Genomic DNA, 17,701 nt, shown 5'->3' on the forward strand with positions numbered 1-17,701 from the left:
GGAGTTTAAGAATTTCAGAGGAAAACGAAAATAGGGATAGATAATCATCTTTGCCGTGTCAAACACGACAGGGAGAATTTTTCTTCTATTAAATCTCCCGCGGAGAAAATTAGCCCAACGAGGATCGGGACCCATGACATCCCACTGCCCACACAGGTGCGCCGCTCCACGATCTCCAATCCTATGGGTTGCACTTTTCCCAAGGCCGCTTACTGTCGCGATCTCGACTTGCACGACCCAACTCGGCTTCCCGCTTCTGCCCTACTAATCCACGCCTTCGTTGTTGTCGCTTTCGCTTCCGCAGGTTGCCACACATCTTCGACCAAACAGGTTGCACCTTGCATCGCACCTGCCTGGAGTCGCGACGTCGAGCTGCGCGGCCCAAGCCTAGCACGACGATGCATGTGTCCTCCTTGCCGACCCGTCATTCATTTGCCTCTAGGCATAGAGACCAGCCACCTTGGTACTCTTCTACAACGTTGATGCTCATTGTTATCATGTTCCTGGATTTCATTCTACTGGATGGCGACGTCAACATCAGACTCCTCTATGACTCAGGCCAACACCAACCAATGATCGGTCTCCTTTCAGCTAGCTAATACACTGCTATAGTCTCTATATCTGCGTTCATCATATGGGTGATTTTTTCTTTTCTTTTTTTGTTTCAACATCGACCCGGAGTTGTCTCGTGCCTGCTCCAAGGGCTTGGACAGTACGCACAAGGCATTGCTGGATGGGGTCCGAACAATTTTCCTGAACGGGCATCTCCTACAATTGATCTTGGGAGTTGGGACGACAACGGCAGGAAAAACATCGGGATGCTTAGCTTACGATTGCAATACTGGGAATCGTGCAATCTGGGAGTCCTTTCTCGCTAACGTTGTTGGGCCTATCTCCATCGATATGCGTTGTTTCTTCCTTGCCATCGGGCGTTCCTCTGGCCGCCGCTACCTGTGCTTCGGTTATTCCCTACGTCCTCCGCTCCGCGAGCTTGAGTAGCTGATCTGGCTGATCGCCCCTCTTTCATGTGCGTGGCGATGTTCGTGTTTGGCGTCGACCCATGCTCTTAAGTTTTTATTATAATCTTTTTCTTTCGATTAATGTAGTAATTTCTAAGCTTTGAGAGCTAAAAAATTGACTCTTAACTTTGGTAAGAGTTGGAATTTGAAGGGGTTTTTCCTTTAAAATTCGAATTTGAGTTGGAATCAAATTTGAATTAAGCAAATTCCTTAAAAGAAAAAAAAAAGAGGAATTAGGCCTGACCGAATGGGCCGCTTCTAGGCCCAAAAGCCGAGCAGCCCACCCGGCCGGCTACCTAACCTAAAGGGGTGCCCGTGCTCTGGGGTTTGGCGGCGGCCGCCACAAGGGCGCGTTGGGGGGCTCCATCCTTCTCGGTCACCCGTTCGTCGTCCGGCGGATTCGACGCGCCGTTGAGGCGTCGTGGGGTGGATGCCGGGCCTCTTCCTCTCCCTACAAAGGCAGGTGGACTCACCTGATCTTCCCCTCAATTCCTTCTGCGAGCTGTTCTCCACTTGTTCTGATCCACAGTTCTCTCTCTCTGTTTCTCTCTCGCGCGAGGCTGTGCCGGCTTCCTCCGGTGGGGCGTCGACTGACACGGTTGAGCTCACCTTTGGTTGAGTTCCCGTCGGCTCTCTCTCGCCGGCCTCTTGCGGGATTTGGCGCTGCGCCTTCCGCCTGTTCGGTGTTCGGCTGTTCGGTTGCTGGCTGCGTGTGTGCGTGAGGAGATCCGTGGTGTGGTCGGTTTGGTGTTTTCTGGGTTGTGCCTTCGTGCATGCCATTGCTTGCAGTGTTCGGCTTCTTCACCTTGGCCCGGTGTTGGACTCTTGCTGTTGTGGTTTCTTTGCTTCTCGCGTGTTGACTGTAGTGTGCGTCGTAGCCGGCTCTGTGGCATTGTATCTTCGAAAGCTATTCCCAGTTGTCCTCAGCATAGAGGGGGAATCTCAGTTTTCTGGGTCAGCGCATTCGCGTGCCTTGCCATCTCCATCCTCATGGATAGTAAGCTTGTTCCAATCCCTCCTTTACATTCTAGCGTGCAATTTTGATTCTCATTTAAGTACTTTGTATATGCATGCTAGAATTGGCAATATTTTGCTCTGTGATGAATGCGAGCTAAGTGCGTTTAGTGTATCAATTGAGCTCTTAAGCTGTGCCGTAGTTACCGGTTATTGATCTAGCTAAATTTCTGTTATTCATCTGTGTGTCCACTATGGTGTGCCTTTTGACACCCTCTGTTCAGTGGCTCTGTGTTGGCACAGCAACTCTGGAAAGCACTTGGTGTTATCTGATTTTGTTGGCTTGGGCGCCCTTGTATATTGCTCTTGATCTGGTGTCTCCTTGTGGCACCTTGTTCTGATCAGTTGCATTCGGCTGTCTTTGAGGCTGCCTGATCCTGGTGGCTTGGGCGCCTTGCTGTGCTCTGTGTTCGGCACTCTCTCTGTTTTCTTTAGAGGCCGACTGATACTGTGCTTTATATTTTTCAGAGGTGTTCTCTTGATCATAAACTAGGGTAGCTCGGCCTAGCTTTAGAGGTGACTTGATACACTGATCGGTAACATCTTAGTATGTGTTGATGGCCGTTGATTCGGCAACTCGCTCTGAGAGCCATGACTTTGTTTTAATAACTGTTCATGTGTTATATTGTCTCACTTTGTCAACTGTCAGTCTTGATTCATTTGTATTCATGAGTAGCTTATGTGCTTTCATATATGCCTTTGAAATGCTCATGTTTACCTATATGATATATGTTGGCAGTTATGTTTTTATATATTCTTGTATATTCGGAATCATTTCAATCGGAAAGTTGCTAAAATGTACTTTAATACAACAGTAACTACGATAATAGATTATTGTTACGCCATTGTGGCGCCGGTCAGGGATAGCGTCATGCCCTCGGTTGTTTAAAAGCACGCGAGGCCAGCTACAGGGGATATACTACTGTTTTCTGGACCATGTCTAGGAGGCACAGACTAGGATGCATATATTAATCGCGAGCTGCTAGCGCCCGGACACCCGATCAACTGTCTATTGCAACATCGAAAAATAATGTTTGTAATATCTGAAGTTAACATTTGCAACATAAAAAAACACCAAAATAGCTAACTGTATGCATCTAATTCTGAGAGAAAAATTCCCATTACAACATCCCGTTATGTTACACGTAATATTTTCGGGCAAAACCCCATATCATCACTTGACCTTGAGCTCACATAAGAGATCTTAAGTGAGCTCGACTCCTTGCACAATCGCATTGAAAAATGACATGAAAAAGGTCCCAGATGCTGTAAATCGAGTTTCTTACCCTAAATATATCAACCACTCTAAACAATTGCAACATTCAAAAATTACTACTACAACATCTCAATAAATATTGCAACATCCCAAATCACCAGATACAACATCGAAAGAAGCTTATCCAATTGCAACATCCCAACACTTCATGTTGCAAAAGTTGTTTCCGATTATTGCACACATTGAATAAAAATGTTGCAACATAAATTTTATACTGCAAACATTCTGATCGGCCTTGACCTGAATCATACGAGTAACATCAAAGAACAAATGAAAGTAACTCCAACATTTCAGATTTAATCTTGCAGCAAACCAAAAAGAATTATCACAATATCGAAACCCACTTGTTGAACACATCTTGTTAAGAGGCACACACAACAAACAAAGGAAGGGCTGCAACAAATCGAATAGGATCTCATCGGACATGGAGAAAATATGACACAATCAGCAAAGAGAAGATAGAGGAAACAAAATCGAAGGCCTCAATACACACTTGGAAGCAAAATAGTCAATGCAAAGCTTCACTTATGGCCTCGCAAGGTAGGTTGGTGACCTCCTATGTTTCAATTGTAGCCTTCGATGCTTCAATCATGAGCTCAAATCAACCTCTCGTAGCTCTAATTATGAGCTCTTAAGGTAAGAGTGAGTAAGAGGGTGAAAGCTCAAGCAACGTGAGATACTAGCGAGCAAGAGGGTGATCGTGCGACTAGCATGTGCAACGTGCGGGGCTACAGGGAATGAAGCCAAGTGAAGCAGAAGAGAGTTGCAAGAGCAAGCTAAGATCGAGATAGTTGAAACTTGAGTGGATAAGAGCAAGTCACGTAGCATCCGAAGAAAACGCTTCGCTCGACATATGAATCTTATCATTTTCGTATATTAATCCAATCCGGCGATGCCACTTTATCTAAACAAGCACAGGTCGCAGTAAACAGAATCCACCCAATCGATCATCACTCGAATTGGGAGGCAACGACGGTAATTCTGAGTCGGTAATGGTTCATTGGAGCAGGGGCGGAAGGACGCAAATGAGCGGAGCCTGCTAGTGATTGGGGCTTGTAGCTTCATGAAAAAAAGCCAAGTCCATTAAACGCAAGAATTTGAATAAGGCATGTAGCCTCTGTTGGAGATAACAGCGCCCATGACCGATTCCTCTTGTCACCACGTTCTGGTCCTGTGCCATGACTACGATAGAGTAGAAGTCAGTTTGAGTGTGATTGGTTGTATGTATTGTATATGTAAATTAAGTGGAATTAGACTGAGTGAAATTATATTTATTGAAAAGAAGAATATTTGTTTAGTTATATATATTTTAACGTGCTAAGCTGAGTTTCTGTTTGATTAACTGAATATGAGATTATATAAGTGAACTGATAAGTGAGTCTATCTGTATAAATAGATGTAGTAGCTGCATCTGTCGATCAGACTAAAACAGTATACACGGATAACCTAACATGCTTTTCTATAATTATATATATCCGTCGCATCAGATTTCTCTTATAACGACAACTAATCAGACGTTTACTAAGTTTGTTAAATAGCTCAACGCTCTGTTGTACATGTATAAATACCTGACCCTTGAATCAATGCAACGTGTGTTGAATCCGAGCTTCCTTCACCCCCACTGGGCCTTTAGACTCTAGTAGATCCGCCCATGCATCGGAGGATCCTGATGACGAGGACGACACCGTGAGCTGAGACGAGACAGCTGAAACAAGCAAAGCGAAATATGCACTTTGCTTCGTGTCTATCTGCGCCAGGATCCTCCTACCGTGACTTCATGTCAGTGATAAAATTAAGTTGACTCGTGGCTCCGTATGTCATTGATAAAATTATGATAACGATAAAATCACCCGATCCATGTCTATCTATCTATATCTATATATACACATATAAACACACACGCATGCATCGGAGGATCCTGATGGCGAGGACGACACCGTGAGCTGAGACGAGACAGCTGAAACAAGCAAAGCGAAATATGCAGTTTGCTTCGTGGTAATAATATTCCATTCCAGGGCGAGGTTCTACGCACGGGTGCCGCCGGAAACGTCGCAGACATCAACTGGTCGGGGCGCAAAACAGATGAGAGTCCCGGCAGATATCCAGATTGTTAACAGCGCGATGGTCACCATACATCTCGCCGTGGTGCGAGAACCAACCGCATGCAGCACCCTGGGTCAGCAGCAACGGCATTTCCCCTTTCCCCGTTTCAGTTGTCTCAGCGTCGTCCTCCGACGAGTCATCTCCTTTACCAGCGGTGGAGCCAGGGCCCATACTGGGATGCTGAAGCACAGGTCTAGCCTTTTAAACTAAAGGTAAACATGTGTAATGGTAGGCTCAAAAGATTAGAATTTAGTCTAATTTCTATTAGCTCAGCACCTGCCGTTTAGGTCATCACCTGTCTATGAGTCAGCTCCGCTATTGTCCTTTACATTTGCCTCGAATGAGACTACCCGTGGCTTCCATAAAGGAAATAACTATCCGGTGAACTCATATATATAACTGCAAGTCCTGGAGAGAAATATATGGTGTGTTTGGTTTTCTAGAAATAACTATTCGGTAAACAGGTTGAACGGAGTTATATTTGTTGAAAAAAAGAGTGTTTTGTTGGATGTATCCATCTGGATAGACTGAACCGATTTTCTGTTTAGTTGATTGAATTTGATGCCGTATAATTGGATGTAAAAGTTGATATTCTGATTGTTACTCATATAAAGATTATTTTATAACATTATTAGACTGCTTGTATGAGTAGGTGCAGAGCCTGCATCTGTTGGGACAGGCTGCGAAGTGAAGTTTGAATTGAGCTTTACTCTTGAGCCAATAAGACCGTATATTTGTATCTACCGGACTATATAGAACAGTAAATACAAATAATTAAATACGTTCCTCTCTTAGATTTTACGCATCCATCCAGCCGGCTAGAGAAGATTTGGATAACTAAACACACCAATAGTAACAACGCATATGAGCAAAGCAAGTTTAGCTACGCCATTGTGTCTCACCGGCCGGCTCTGGTAAAGCATAGCATCGTAATCTCCATTACAGTTGTTTAATTTCCTGAGTGGGCAGTTGTTCTCTCTGTCGATGCCTAGAAAGATTATATTGACTAGGGTATATGAGCATATCTATCCTTCTTCCTTGATCTTGTAGAGTGCACTGCCAGACTGCCAGTACTGCGTGCATAACAAGCATGCACCAAGCATCATATTTCACATATATCCGATTTGGTCGATCTTCCCTTGCTTTATTTTCTCCTTGCCGAGAAGAATAGAAGATATTGCGCCGAGCATCGGCCTATTCAATACCTTGAGCAAAGGTGTTGCGGAAACGAGAAGTTACAAAGGAGTACAAATTAAAACCAAATACTTACATACATGTGATTTTTAGGGAACGTATTGATTCAGCACTAGTCTCTACTGCAAAAGAGGAGGCGAGGAATCAAATGAAGTAAGCATGTCGTGTCCTAAAAATCATAATAATAGAGATAATTGTCAAATATTAGTGGATATTTATTAATAGGCTCGGTCCTTCAAGCTTGATCTTTATCATGTTTATGGTTGATTTTATAATAGCTTTTGCTATTTGTTAGCCTTTTATTTGCAGCTCATAATTGAAATGACGTAACAATGAATAATTGTGTGTATGTCTTATATCGGAATAATAAAGCATTTTCTTATTAGAAAAAGAATGCTGACTGATACCTAACCGGCCAGTCTGAAAAATGTGCCATCAGTACTAACCTTTTTAGTGGCTCAGGTGTATTTCGGGATCAACAGCTATAAAAAAACATCCAGATTTCTTCTGAGTAGACGTGCATGTACTAGGCGTACGTAACAAATTGTGTTTTCTGGCTTGCGTTTCTTGGCAACAATGAAATATTCTGCAAGGAGGCATCTTCGTATTTATTTGCACAGGAGCGTTGGGATTCATTTGTTTCTGACAAAGTTGCAAGGGTGACGAATAACCGGGTTTGGGTGCCGAACATGAAAATTCTGCTAGATAAGATCATCTTCAACGGTTTTCCTTCAGAGGTCAGAATCCCTTCACGACGGGATTTTCGTTCCCTTCAGCGCTTCAACAGTTTTCCTTTACGGTTCCCGTCACGACGGGATTCTCAGTGTCATTCACTTTAGGACGGGATTCTCTCTCCATTCCCTTCGCGATTCCGCTCGAGGGGAAGCTGTTGGAGATGAGAGGAAATAAAGAGAATGAGAACGGAGAAGGGAATCGGGAAGGGAACGAAATGAAGGAAATATGGTTGGAGATGGTCTAAGTTAATAGATAGATAGGAAGTTCCGCTAGAAAAGCCAAAAAAATTATAAAATATATGAGAATTAATAGATAGATAAGTTTTAAATAGAAAAATATATATTCCAGATAAACCGTACATACTACAAATTACATTTCTCTTTGTGCGTGGCGTGACGTCACTATACCGCCGGGCCAACCGAAACCCCTTACCGCCACTTTAACAAGTTGCGATTATATAACTAACACAGAACCAGGGTTAAAGTTGCGATTATAAAACTAACACGGAATCAAGAGGGAATCAGTGAGGATCTGACCTTGGCGAGTGCCAGGAGACCACCGGTACCAGGGTTAAAGTTGCGATTATAAAACTAACACGGAATCAGGAGGGAATCAGTGAGGACCTGACCCTTGGCGAGTGCCAGGAGACCACCGGTACCACCATAGTTCAGCTCCGGATGGATTGATTAGTCAAGCCACAACTTTGGCAACGCGTGATACGAGTCACATATGACGCTCTCCCCGTCTGTTTCCTGCCCCCTTTTCCTGCGCCCTGCTCCCTCCGCTTCCCCACTGTCAACCGGCTGACGCCATGCCACACCATGACAGGGAACCATTGGCGCTCGATTAGTTTAAGGTGATCGGTAGCATAGTTTAGTGCGATAATGGAGCGTAAAATATTCGCGCTGCCTTTTTTTTTTTTTTGTCTAGCATATTAGCTAGTCACGGGACGGAGGAAGTCGTTACGTTGTTAATTGGGGTGGGTATGGTTATTATTCTAGCTTTTCTGAACTTGACTTGTGACTAGGATTCACGTTCTGCGACCTTGGGGAGCGAAAATTATCTTATGCGCACGAGCGCTCCGGTGCTCCGGTACTGTTACGTGGAGTCTATGTAAATTTTTTTCGGAAAACTTCTTCTCCAAACTTCAAAATCAAACTTATCTCGTTAATTTTTTCTCAAAACTTTTTGAGAAAGACTTTCTCATACAATTTTTTTCTCAAAAATTTTTTAGCTAAATTTTTCCCGTGCAAAATTTTCTAAAAGTGGAAAGACGGAGAGGGAAAAAATTTTTAAAAAAGAAAGAGCAGAAGGTTGTCAGAAGATTCGTGCGAAGATCTGCTCGCGCGCGCTAAATAGCAAGGCTTCTGAGGGAGTCTACTTGTACATAACTAAGGGTGTATTTTGTTGCCTGCATGTTGTATCATATATCTACATCGTATATTTTGGATGAGGAGAAAGAGGCTGAAGGGAGCTGTATTTTAGAAAATAATAGTGTTTGGTTCTTTGGATCTACAGATGCAGATTGAATTTGAGTTTGTGTTTGGTAGACTGAATCTAAGACTGCATGAGGGGTTCATTGCCGCTGACAAGTAGGCCTAACTCATCCTTTGCTGCATCCTGCCAACCTGCACAAGAGCTACGGCCGATTTGGGCGCATGAGCGGATGCAGCGTCTAAGCATCTCCGTGCACAAGCAGATGCAATCTGGAACCGATGGTCATGGCAACCAAACGCCCATCTGCTTGAGCGTATACGCAGATGCAAGTACAAGCGGATGCAAGCACCAGCAGGTGTTCGAAACAGTGAAATCATAATATTGCAGTTGCGTAAAAAATTTCATAGGAAAAAATAATTGAAAAACAAAGCGGTGACAATGTATCCTTATAGCTAGAAGAAAATAATAATATATTAATATTTTTAATGCTGGTAGCATATATTAATTGTAGTTTTCTAAATTGATTGGAAATTCCCAAATAATTGAGAGGAGATGAGACGGGTGACCAGCTTTGATGGTAGGTCATTTGATCGTGCAAGATATACTATATATATCGTTCTAATAAAAGTATAGAATTATAGATATAGGTATCCATCAATTCAGCGTACAGCCTAAAATCTCCTCCGTTACCTAAAAAGATTCATTAGTTCAGTGGGAAATTTGTTTTTTTTTGTTTTAGTTTTGGATGTGACCACAAATTACCCGGGAAACACTTGCATCCTTTTGTTCGCGCGATCAACATGCTGCACAAATCGGACGGCACGTTACATCAGGCGCACCAAAATCGGGAGACCAAATAAACCCAGTAGTGTTTGTTTCGATTTAGATTATGGGTTCTGACTTTTACAGTTGAAAACTGAAATAAATATACAGTAGCTTTTTACAATCCATTTGTTGAATCGCGAAAATTCAATAAGTCGTTTTTCTTAATTTTTTATAAATCGTGAAAGTTTATTTTACTAAACTGTTTATCAAATTTTAAAAAAAATCCACGATCTAAAAACTCTTTATAATTAAGTTTTTTATAATCATAATTTATAAATTATTTTTTAAAGTTATCGTAGAAACAAACAGACCATAAAACAGGAGGTTGCTAAAATAGAAGGAATACGCGTATGCTCCGGGAGGCAGCAACCACTACCAAGACCAAGACGTCGCTCTCGCTTTCGTTTTCCGGCGAGGATCGACGTGGGGAAGGGACGTACGCGAAGCACCGCGGGGCCGTGGGCGTGGGGGCGTCGACAAGGACACGCCGGCACGGCACTATTGCTGTTCCCGTCGACCCGTCGTCCTCTTGCTTCACCTTTTCTCCCTGCTCGCTTGTGCACGACTCCTTGTCGCTCGATTTTTTTTGGCTTTAACATGTGATCCTTGTATTCTCATCCATGTTATTGGTAGAAAGCATTTGTTGCTTTTTAACGGAAGTTGCCAGAAATAGTTTAACAGCATTTTTACCTTGCCGGCCTGTTTCTTGTTTTTTTTCCTCTTATTCGAGACTCCGAAACGCCGCTGCCTTTGTTGGACTTCGCAGTCACTCACCGTTTCGTCGGGAAGTAAATTTTATAAAATCCTGTATGAAAGACTTTGACTAGACCTTGATTCACACTATTTTTTTATGATCTAATGACTACTGTATATGCATAAGAAATCAGTGAATATATATCATAGGAAGAAAATGAATCTTTCAAAAGATCAGAACTTATAAAATTAAGTTCCAATATTGCCCGCCGATGGAAAAAGCTGGCTTTGTGTGGACGCGGTCGCACGCCGGGTCGGGGAGGGACACGCTGACGCGTGCTAGCCTCTAGGCAGCTAGAGACAGCCTAGACCGTGGCGCATGAGTCCACCTGCCAGTGGCCGCGGGGGTCTCACGGCGGCGGTGCTTGTTTGCGTCGGCCGAGACAGCAGGAGCAGCGAGCGGTGTGCCTGACTGCCCCTGCTTTGGTGTGGGCGCGCCACCGTCACGAGACATTGCTGCACCGTGAGTAGCGACTACACGGCCCGTGCCCTGGTCGCCTCTTGGACGCGTGGCAGCGGTTCCAGACTCCAGTACGGTACCTCTCTGGCTCTCACAACGCAGAGGCAAAATTAGACATGTGCGGGGTGCAGGTTACTGCCGTGCCGGACGACTCCGCGGCGCAGAGGATCCTGGTGGTATGACACGTAAGACCATCTCCAACCATATTCCTTTCATTTCATTCCCTTTCCGATTCCCTTCCCCGTTCTCATTCCCTTTATTTCCTCTTATCTCCAACAGCTTCCCCTCGAGGGGAATCGCGAAGGGAATGAAGAGAGAATCCCGTTCTGAAGGGAATGACCCTGGGAATCCCGTCGTGACGGGAACTGTGAAGGGAAACCGTTGGAGCGCTGAAGGGAACGAAAATCCCGTCGTGAAGGGATTTTGGCCCCTGAAGGGAAACCGTTGGAGATGGTCTAAAAGACAGATGCCCCCCGGCCCCCGCCCCCGCCCCAGCGCAGGCAGCACTGAACGGGTGCACGAGGAGGTGACAGCACTCTCGCTCGTACGTACGCCCGGGTACATAACACAGGCAGGAAAGATTCACGCTCGGCGATGGGGAATAGGAAAATTCATGTTGGAATGGTACTGAACTTTTTTTAGAATTGTAGAAGAGAACCAACTGGGTAGATGAGTATTAAACGTGAGAGATAAACAGTTGAGATGGACCGTAATACGCAAGGCCTATGGAGTTGTATTTTCCATGCCAGTTGCGACCGCCGTTGCCGCGCCGGCCTCTCACTATCCCGCCGCGCCAACCACCACCAAACAAGGCGCCAGCCAGCCAGAGCCGGCCACTCGGGCGCTCCGTTAAAAAAACCTCCCAAAAACGCGCAAAAAACTTGGAAAAATACAGCGAAAAGAACCGAGCAGCGAGCATGAACATGAAGCGAGCCACGGGCACCCAACCTGTCCAGTAGCCCAGTCCACTTGTCTCCCTCGGTGCTCCCACCCTCCACTACGCTGCCTCCTCAGCCTCCGCCTGCCACCGCGACCGCGACCGCCGCTCGCTGTCGAGACCCGAGGAGTAGTCAAGTCCAAGCCCGCCCGCCCAGGCTTACACCTCCCCCCACCCCCTCAGGCCGCTGCCTCCTCACCACACGCGCGCGCCTGGCTTACCTTCCCCGACGACCCGCGTCCCACCGCCGCGTCGTCTGTTAGCTTCCACTGTGAGGCCTCCGCCTCCCGGAGCCCAGCCCGGCGGTACCCCGTGAGCTGTGTGGAGGGTGTGGTCGTGCGGGCCTGCGGCCGTCGTCGGGGGCAGATCCAAGGGGCTCAGCCGGGCACGGCGTGGATAGTAGCAGATCGCGAGGCGCCTCGATCGGCTTGTTGTACTTTGAGCTACTTTTTTGGGCGTTTGGCTCGGGAGATATGGCCGCGGCGATGGACTTGGTCAACCATGGAGCGGCTGCTGCCTCAGGTTCGATTTCGCGCCTCTAGTCAAATTTTCTTTCCCGCAATTGTCCTGTCTTTGGAAGCGAATTTTGGTTGAATGAGCTGCGGTTCCGCTAAGTTGGGTTGTCGGAAACTGAGGCACCGGATGCTGGATAGGGTCGAGTTCATCGCGTGACTTCAGTAGTTGACTGGGTTGTGGGTTGTGTAGAAAAAGTAGCGAAAATCTCATAATTTCAGTCGGTATTAGTGTACAAAAAAATTAGGGAAATCAGCCATTTTGCTTCAAATTATTGGATCGCCTTGGCTCTTGTTGATTAGTTGAAACTGTTCTCTGTCATCAGAATTTCCTGCGCTCGTGTAATTTTGATTATTTTTAGTTCATGTTTTGTTCACTGTTCTCCTTGTACAGATGCATATGAATCACGATTCGTAGATTGGGGAGAAGTTTGGATCAGGGACCTATCACAAATCCAAATCCTGATACTTTGATTTTTAGTTTGTGTTATACGCTGCTAGTTTAGCTTCAGTATTGATGCTTCTCAAATGGGAAATTTTGATGCCGTGGGTCCATGGGCTCTAGTTCAGTTTACATACTTTGGTTATGTTTCAGATAGCTCATGATTTGTAATTAGAAACTTTGATACGATATTCTGGAGAAAAACAACGAGTTTTCTGTGTCGTGTTTTGTCTGATGACCCATTGATGTAAATTGATTCGTTCTGTGTAGGAATGTCTAGCGATGCACTGTACCAGGAGCTATGGCATGCTTGTGCCGGTCCGTTGGTCACAGTGCCTAGACTAGGCGAGCTTGTCTATTACTTCCCCCAGGGCCATATGGAGCAGGTACCCACTGGTTTATATAACCTTTCTCTCATCCTCCTTTGATCAATCTCTTTCTTATATTTTGCGGTGCCTCCTTATGCACATCGATCAGCTGATGGGGTTTCTTTTCCTCAAACTGATCATGATTTCTTTTGTAGCTTGAGGCATCTACACACCAGCAGTTTGACCAGTACCTGCCGATGTTCAATCTACCATCCAAGATCCTATGCAGTGTTGTCAACGTAGAACTACGGGTCAGTGTTTTTTTTTTAAATCTGTATGGTGTAACCACCTTGCATTTGAGTGTCCTGGGATTGGTTAGTCTAGTACTCTAGTTATGGGAGCGAGAAATATTGTAGTTTTGCTTAATCTGCTGAACTCTGCATTCAGGCGGAAGCTGATTCAGATGAAGTTTATGCTCAAATTATGCTGCAACCAGAAGCTGATGTAAGTGTGCATCTTTTTTTACTCTTGTCATTATCCAAGTCCTATATTTTCCTCCATAGTGCCCTTTAAGCATATTCTCAACTTTGTCTTTTAACCTTAGTTCTACTTTATGTTCTACTTTATGGCTCTTTTACATGTACATAAATTGATTTCTTTCCCTGAATCTGGTCGATTAGCAAAGTGAACTCACAAGCCTGGACCCTGAGCCACAAGAACGCGAGAAATGCACTGTCCATTCCTTCTGCAAGACACTGACAGCTTCAGATACGAGCACCCATGGTGGTTTCTCTGTTCTTCGGAGACATGCTGAAGAATGTCTTCCTCAGCTGGTTAGCATCAAAAGCATTATATGCCTCTTAAGGAATTTCTTGATGACCATCAGATATATTATTGTTTGTAACATCAGTTTTCTTAGTTACCAAATTGTATGGTTCTTTTGCAGGACATGTCTCAGAATCCACCTTGCCAAGAACTGGTTGCCAAAGATCTCCATGGAACTGAATGGCATTTTCGGCACATTTTTCGAGGTGAGTTTACACTCTGCACTATTCATCTTGAAAATGCCTTTTATTATTTGAAATAAATGCTATTTTAATGTATCGTTGTAGCACTTAATTTCAATTAAATCTGCTTCCGGCATAGTAGAAACATGCAGTGACTACTGATGCAGTTGCTCCATGATTTATATCTTTTGATTTTTATTTCTTTCAGGACAACCTAGGAGGCATCTCCTCACTACTGGCTGGAGTGTTTTTGTTAGCTCGAAAAGATTGGTTGCTGGTGATGCATTTATCTTCATGAGGTACAATACCTTAGGCATGTTTACTGGAGATGTTTGGTGCTTTTGCATTTGTCTCCTGGCTTTTGGTTTGATTGTGGATGAACCTTATATCTTTTTGTAGTCACTACTGATTAGTTTTATTAATTATTATTCTTCTCAATGGCAGAGGTGAAAATGGTGAGCTACGGGTTGGCGTAAGGAGGCTTATGAGGCAAGTAAATAGCATGCCGTCATCTGTCATATCAAGCCACAGCATGCATCTTGGAGTCCTAGCAACAGCCTCCCATGCCATCTCAACTGGAACCCTCTTTTCTGTTTTCTACAAACCCAGGTTTGTTAAATTTTATTTTCTTTATACATCTGATTGCCTAGCTTTATTATTGGCATCCTTTGCTTTGTGCTACAATGTTAAAGGAGAAAATAAGTGTACTTTCTATTTTACTCTGTTCCAAAGTAAATTACTAATTGAACATCTGCTTTAAGTGTAGACATACTCAACGTTTGTGGCTACGTCATGCATTGAGTAGTGTCCTATCCCTTGCCCTTCCGTTTGCTAAAGTGGCTATCCTAGTTAGAATTAATGTGTGCATGTTTTATCTCCTTCATAGTCTTACCCAGTAAACTTTATACACCTTTTTTTTCCCCAGAACTAGCCGATCTGATTTTATTGTGAGTGTTAACAAGTACCTTGAAGCTAAGAAGCAGAAAGTATCTGTTGGAATGAGGTTCAAGATGAGATTTGAAGGTGATGAAGCTCCTGAAAGAAGGTATTGTCTGGACTTGCTTTCAACAAGTTGGTGTTGCACTTTTGCTTTCATCTAACCATTTTACTGGTACTGGGAGCAAAATGAACATTTCTCTCTGGTTACAGGTTCAGTGGAACAATTATCGATATTGAGAGCTTGCCGGCAATGTCAAAATCTCTATGGGCAGATTCTGACTGGAGATCTCTAAAAGTAATGATATTTTTATTTTTTCTGTTAAATTAGAAGAAGTGTGCTCTCTGCAAATTGTTCAGGGTGATTCATTGTCTTTTGTTTTGTTTGTCTTCCAGATAATAATCTATGTTGTAATTTTTGCCAGGTCCAATGGGATGAGCCTTCATCCATTCTCCGTCCAGATAGAATTTCACCATGGGAAGTGGAACCACTGGATGCAGCTAATCTGCAATCCCCTCAACCTCCATTAAGGAATAAGCGTGCACGACCCCTAGCTTCACCTTCTATGGTTCCAGAACTACCTCCAGGCTTTGGTAAGGAGACCCTTACCACAAAATATGGCTCTATTTCTTGAATACGATGCTGAATGCCCAGTTCATGGATAGCATAAGCATTCTTGGATATGAATTATGACTACGATGTGCTGTCCTGCTTTAGAATCTAAGCTCCTGAGTTATTCATGTTAGGATTGTGGAATGCCCCGTCTGAACAAACCCAGACACACTCATTTTTGGAACCACAATGGTCTCGGGAGTTGTTCCGTTCAACTCCCACTTCTACCTTCTCATCGTCATCGAACAGTGGATTCAATTCAAAGAATGAGCCATCCATGCTAAACAATCATTTCTACTGGTCAGCAAGGGAATCGAGAGTTGACTCCTGCACTGGTAGCACTAACAAAGTCACTGTTGTAAAGAAGCGAGAATCAAGTTCTGCTGGTTGCAGATTGTTTGGAATCGAGATACGCCCAGCCGAGGGAGAAGCATTACCTGTGGTTACAGCTCCAGGTCTTGGTTCTGACCAAGCTGCTGCCTCAGTAGACTTGGACTCCAATAAACTCTCAAAACCATCTGATGTCAATGATTCTGATGCTCCAGCAGCTAGCAGTGAGCCTTCTTCCCTTGAATCTCAAAGCCGGCAAGTGAGGAGCTGCACCAAGGTGATTGTTTATCACACTATTTTTAATTATCAAGATGTTTTTTTCTTGCTTGTGGTTCACACAGTAACGGACTAATGTTCCGCCCATAGGTAATTATGCAAGGAATGGCGGTTGGAAGGGCTGTTGACCTGACAAAGCTTAGTGGCTACAGCGATCTTTGCCAGAAGTTGGAGGAGATGTTTGATATCCAGGGGGAGCTAGGTTCCACACTCAAGCAATGGCAGGTTGTTTACACTGATGATGAGGATGATATGATGCTTGTTGGGGACGATCCTTGGAAGTAAGAACCCCTGCATTTATCTTTGTAGGAATGAATATAGTATTCCAGTACCGAAGTCCTAATCCCTCTGTAATGCGTGGTACTGCAGTGAGTTTTGCAGCATGGTGAAAAGAATTTACATTTACACGTCTGAGGTGGCGAAGCAGCTGGCACCGAAGTCTAAGCTACCAGTTAGCAGTGACACCAGCAAGTTGAGTGCTGTAAACTCGCCACCTGAATGAGTCATCTGACTTGGACTCCATACCAACAAAGACTACTGAGTGCTAACATCGCTCTATTCCTGTTATTTCTTCGGTCGATCATGGGGTGTAAGTGCCCATGATCCTTCACTCTGCTGGGAGCTTCTCATCATTGCTTTGTGGGCTGAAGGCGTGGTTGATATTTGCCTTGAATTTTGGAGGCATTTGAACTGCCAGGCCAGCATGAGCTCCTGGGAGAGGCATTCTAGCAACGTGTGATGTTTCCTGTTTGTTTGCGCTATTTGGTAGGAACCATCAGCCAGGGTGTTCTTGTCAGGTATCTGGTTTTAAGCAAGAACCGGTCAACGGAAGATGGATGGCGCCTTGCCCCTTCCTTCTATTGCGTAGCTAGTAACTAGGACTATGTATGAATGTATATAGTATCGTTAGGATGCCCTGGTATTGAGGTTCGGGCATTTGTAGCGTATGCATCGATGCGGTTCAGCAACTGTTTTCTTTAGCATCAACAACCTTGAGGACGGAGGTGGTGTGGATGTAAGTTTCTTTCAGTAGCAACCTTGTGGAAGCTATCTGTATATAATCTGCTAGTACCTAGTAGTATGTAATAAGTGACATTGTGCTTCTAGCATTCCACTTCCACTGTGATGAACTTTCCTGTGGTGGTTTATGCTTGTTGAGTCCATTTTCGCGCTTTTGGGTTGCCAGAGAAGCAGTGTGGCTTGACCTTTGTGATCTCAGTACAAAGATGGTTGAGAGAGTTGTGCTCCTGCTCCAAAACATCAGAACCACACGATGGGAAATCCTCCTGTTCTTTGTCCAATTCATTCAAGCTGACATCTCGCTACGTGTCAGGCTCTTCACCTGCACAATTTGGTTCAGATTGCGTACGCCTACTCCACAAGGTATCATCAAGGCTCTTCACCTGCACAATATGTGATCGATGGAAAGATACCATCACATCCGGTTTAAAAAAACAAATTAGATATATTCTACATAAATGTCAAGATCAATTTTTTATATATATGATGATGTCATAGGTGAAA

The 17,701-nt window shown here is 44.3% G+C and overlaps 1 protein-coding gene across 1 annotated transcript; it reads left to right on the top strand.

Moving 5' to 3' along the window:
* The first annotated feature begins 11,813 nt into the window (after positions 1–11,813).
* Positions 11,814–17,325, top strand: LOC133888039 (auxin response factor 9-like). The gene is made up of 14 exons (XM_062328133.1): positions 11,814–12,275; positions 12,978–13,093; positions 13,231–13,326; positions 13,463–13,519; positions 13,696–13,848; positions 13,962–14,046; positions 14,231–14,321; positions 14,467–14,631; positions 14,948–15,067; positions 15,172–15,256; positions 15,384–15,552; positions 15,706–16,178; positions 16,268–16,458; positions 16,547–17,325. The coding sequence occupies exons 1-14, from the start codon at positions 12,227–12,229 to the stop codon at positions 16,677–16,679; spliced, it is 1,983 nt and encodes a 660-aa protein (XP_062184117.1). The 5' UTR covers positions 11,814–12,226; the 3' UTR covers positions 16,680–17,325.
* The last annotated feature ends 376 nt before the right edge of the window (positions 17,326–17,701 follow it).

This window comes from Phragmites australis, chromosome 13 (genome assembly GCF_958298935.1).
Source record: "Phragmites australis chromosome 13, lpPhrAust1.1, whole genome shotgun sequence".
Taxonomy (NCBI): Eukaryota; Viridiplantae; Streptophyta; class Magnoliopsida; order Poales; family Poaceae; genus Phragmites; species Phragmites australis.

Coding starts and splice junctions, on each gene's coding strand:
- LOC133888039 (XM_062328133.1), top strand. CDS start 12,227: ATGGCCGCGGCGATGGACTTGGTCAACCATGGAGCGGCTGCTGCCTCA. Junction 15,553..15,705: donor AGAACTACCTCCAGGCTTTG/GTAAGGAGACCC, acceptor TATTCATGTTAG/GATTGTGGAATGCCCCGTCT. Junction 16,459..16,546: donor GTTGGGGACGATCCTTGGAA/GTAAGAACCCCT, acceptor GTGGTACTGCAG/TGAGTTTTGCAGCATGGTGA.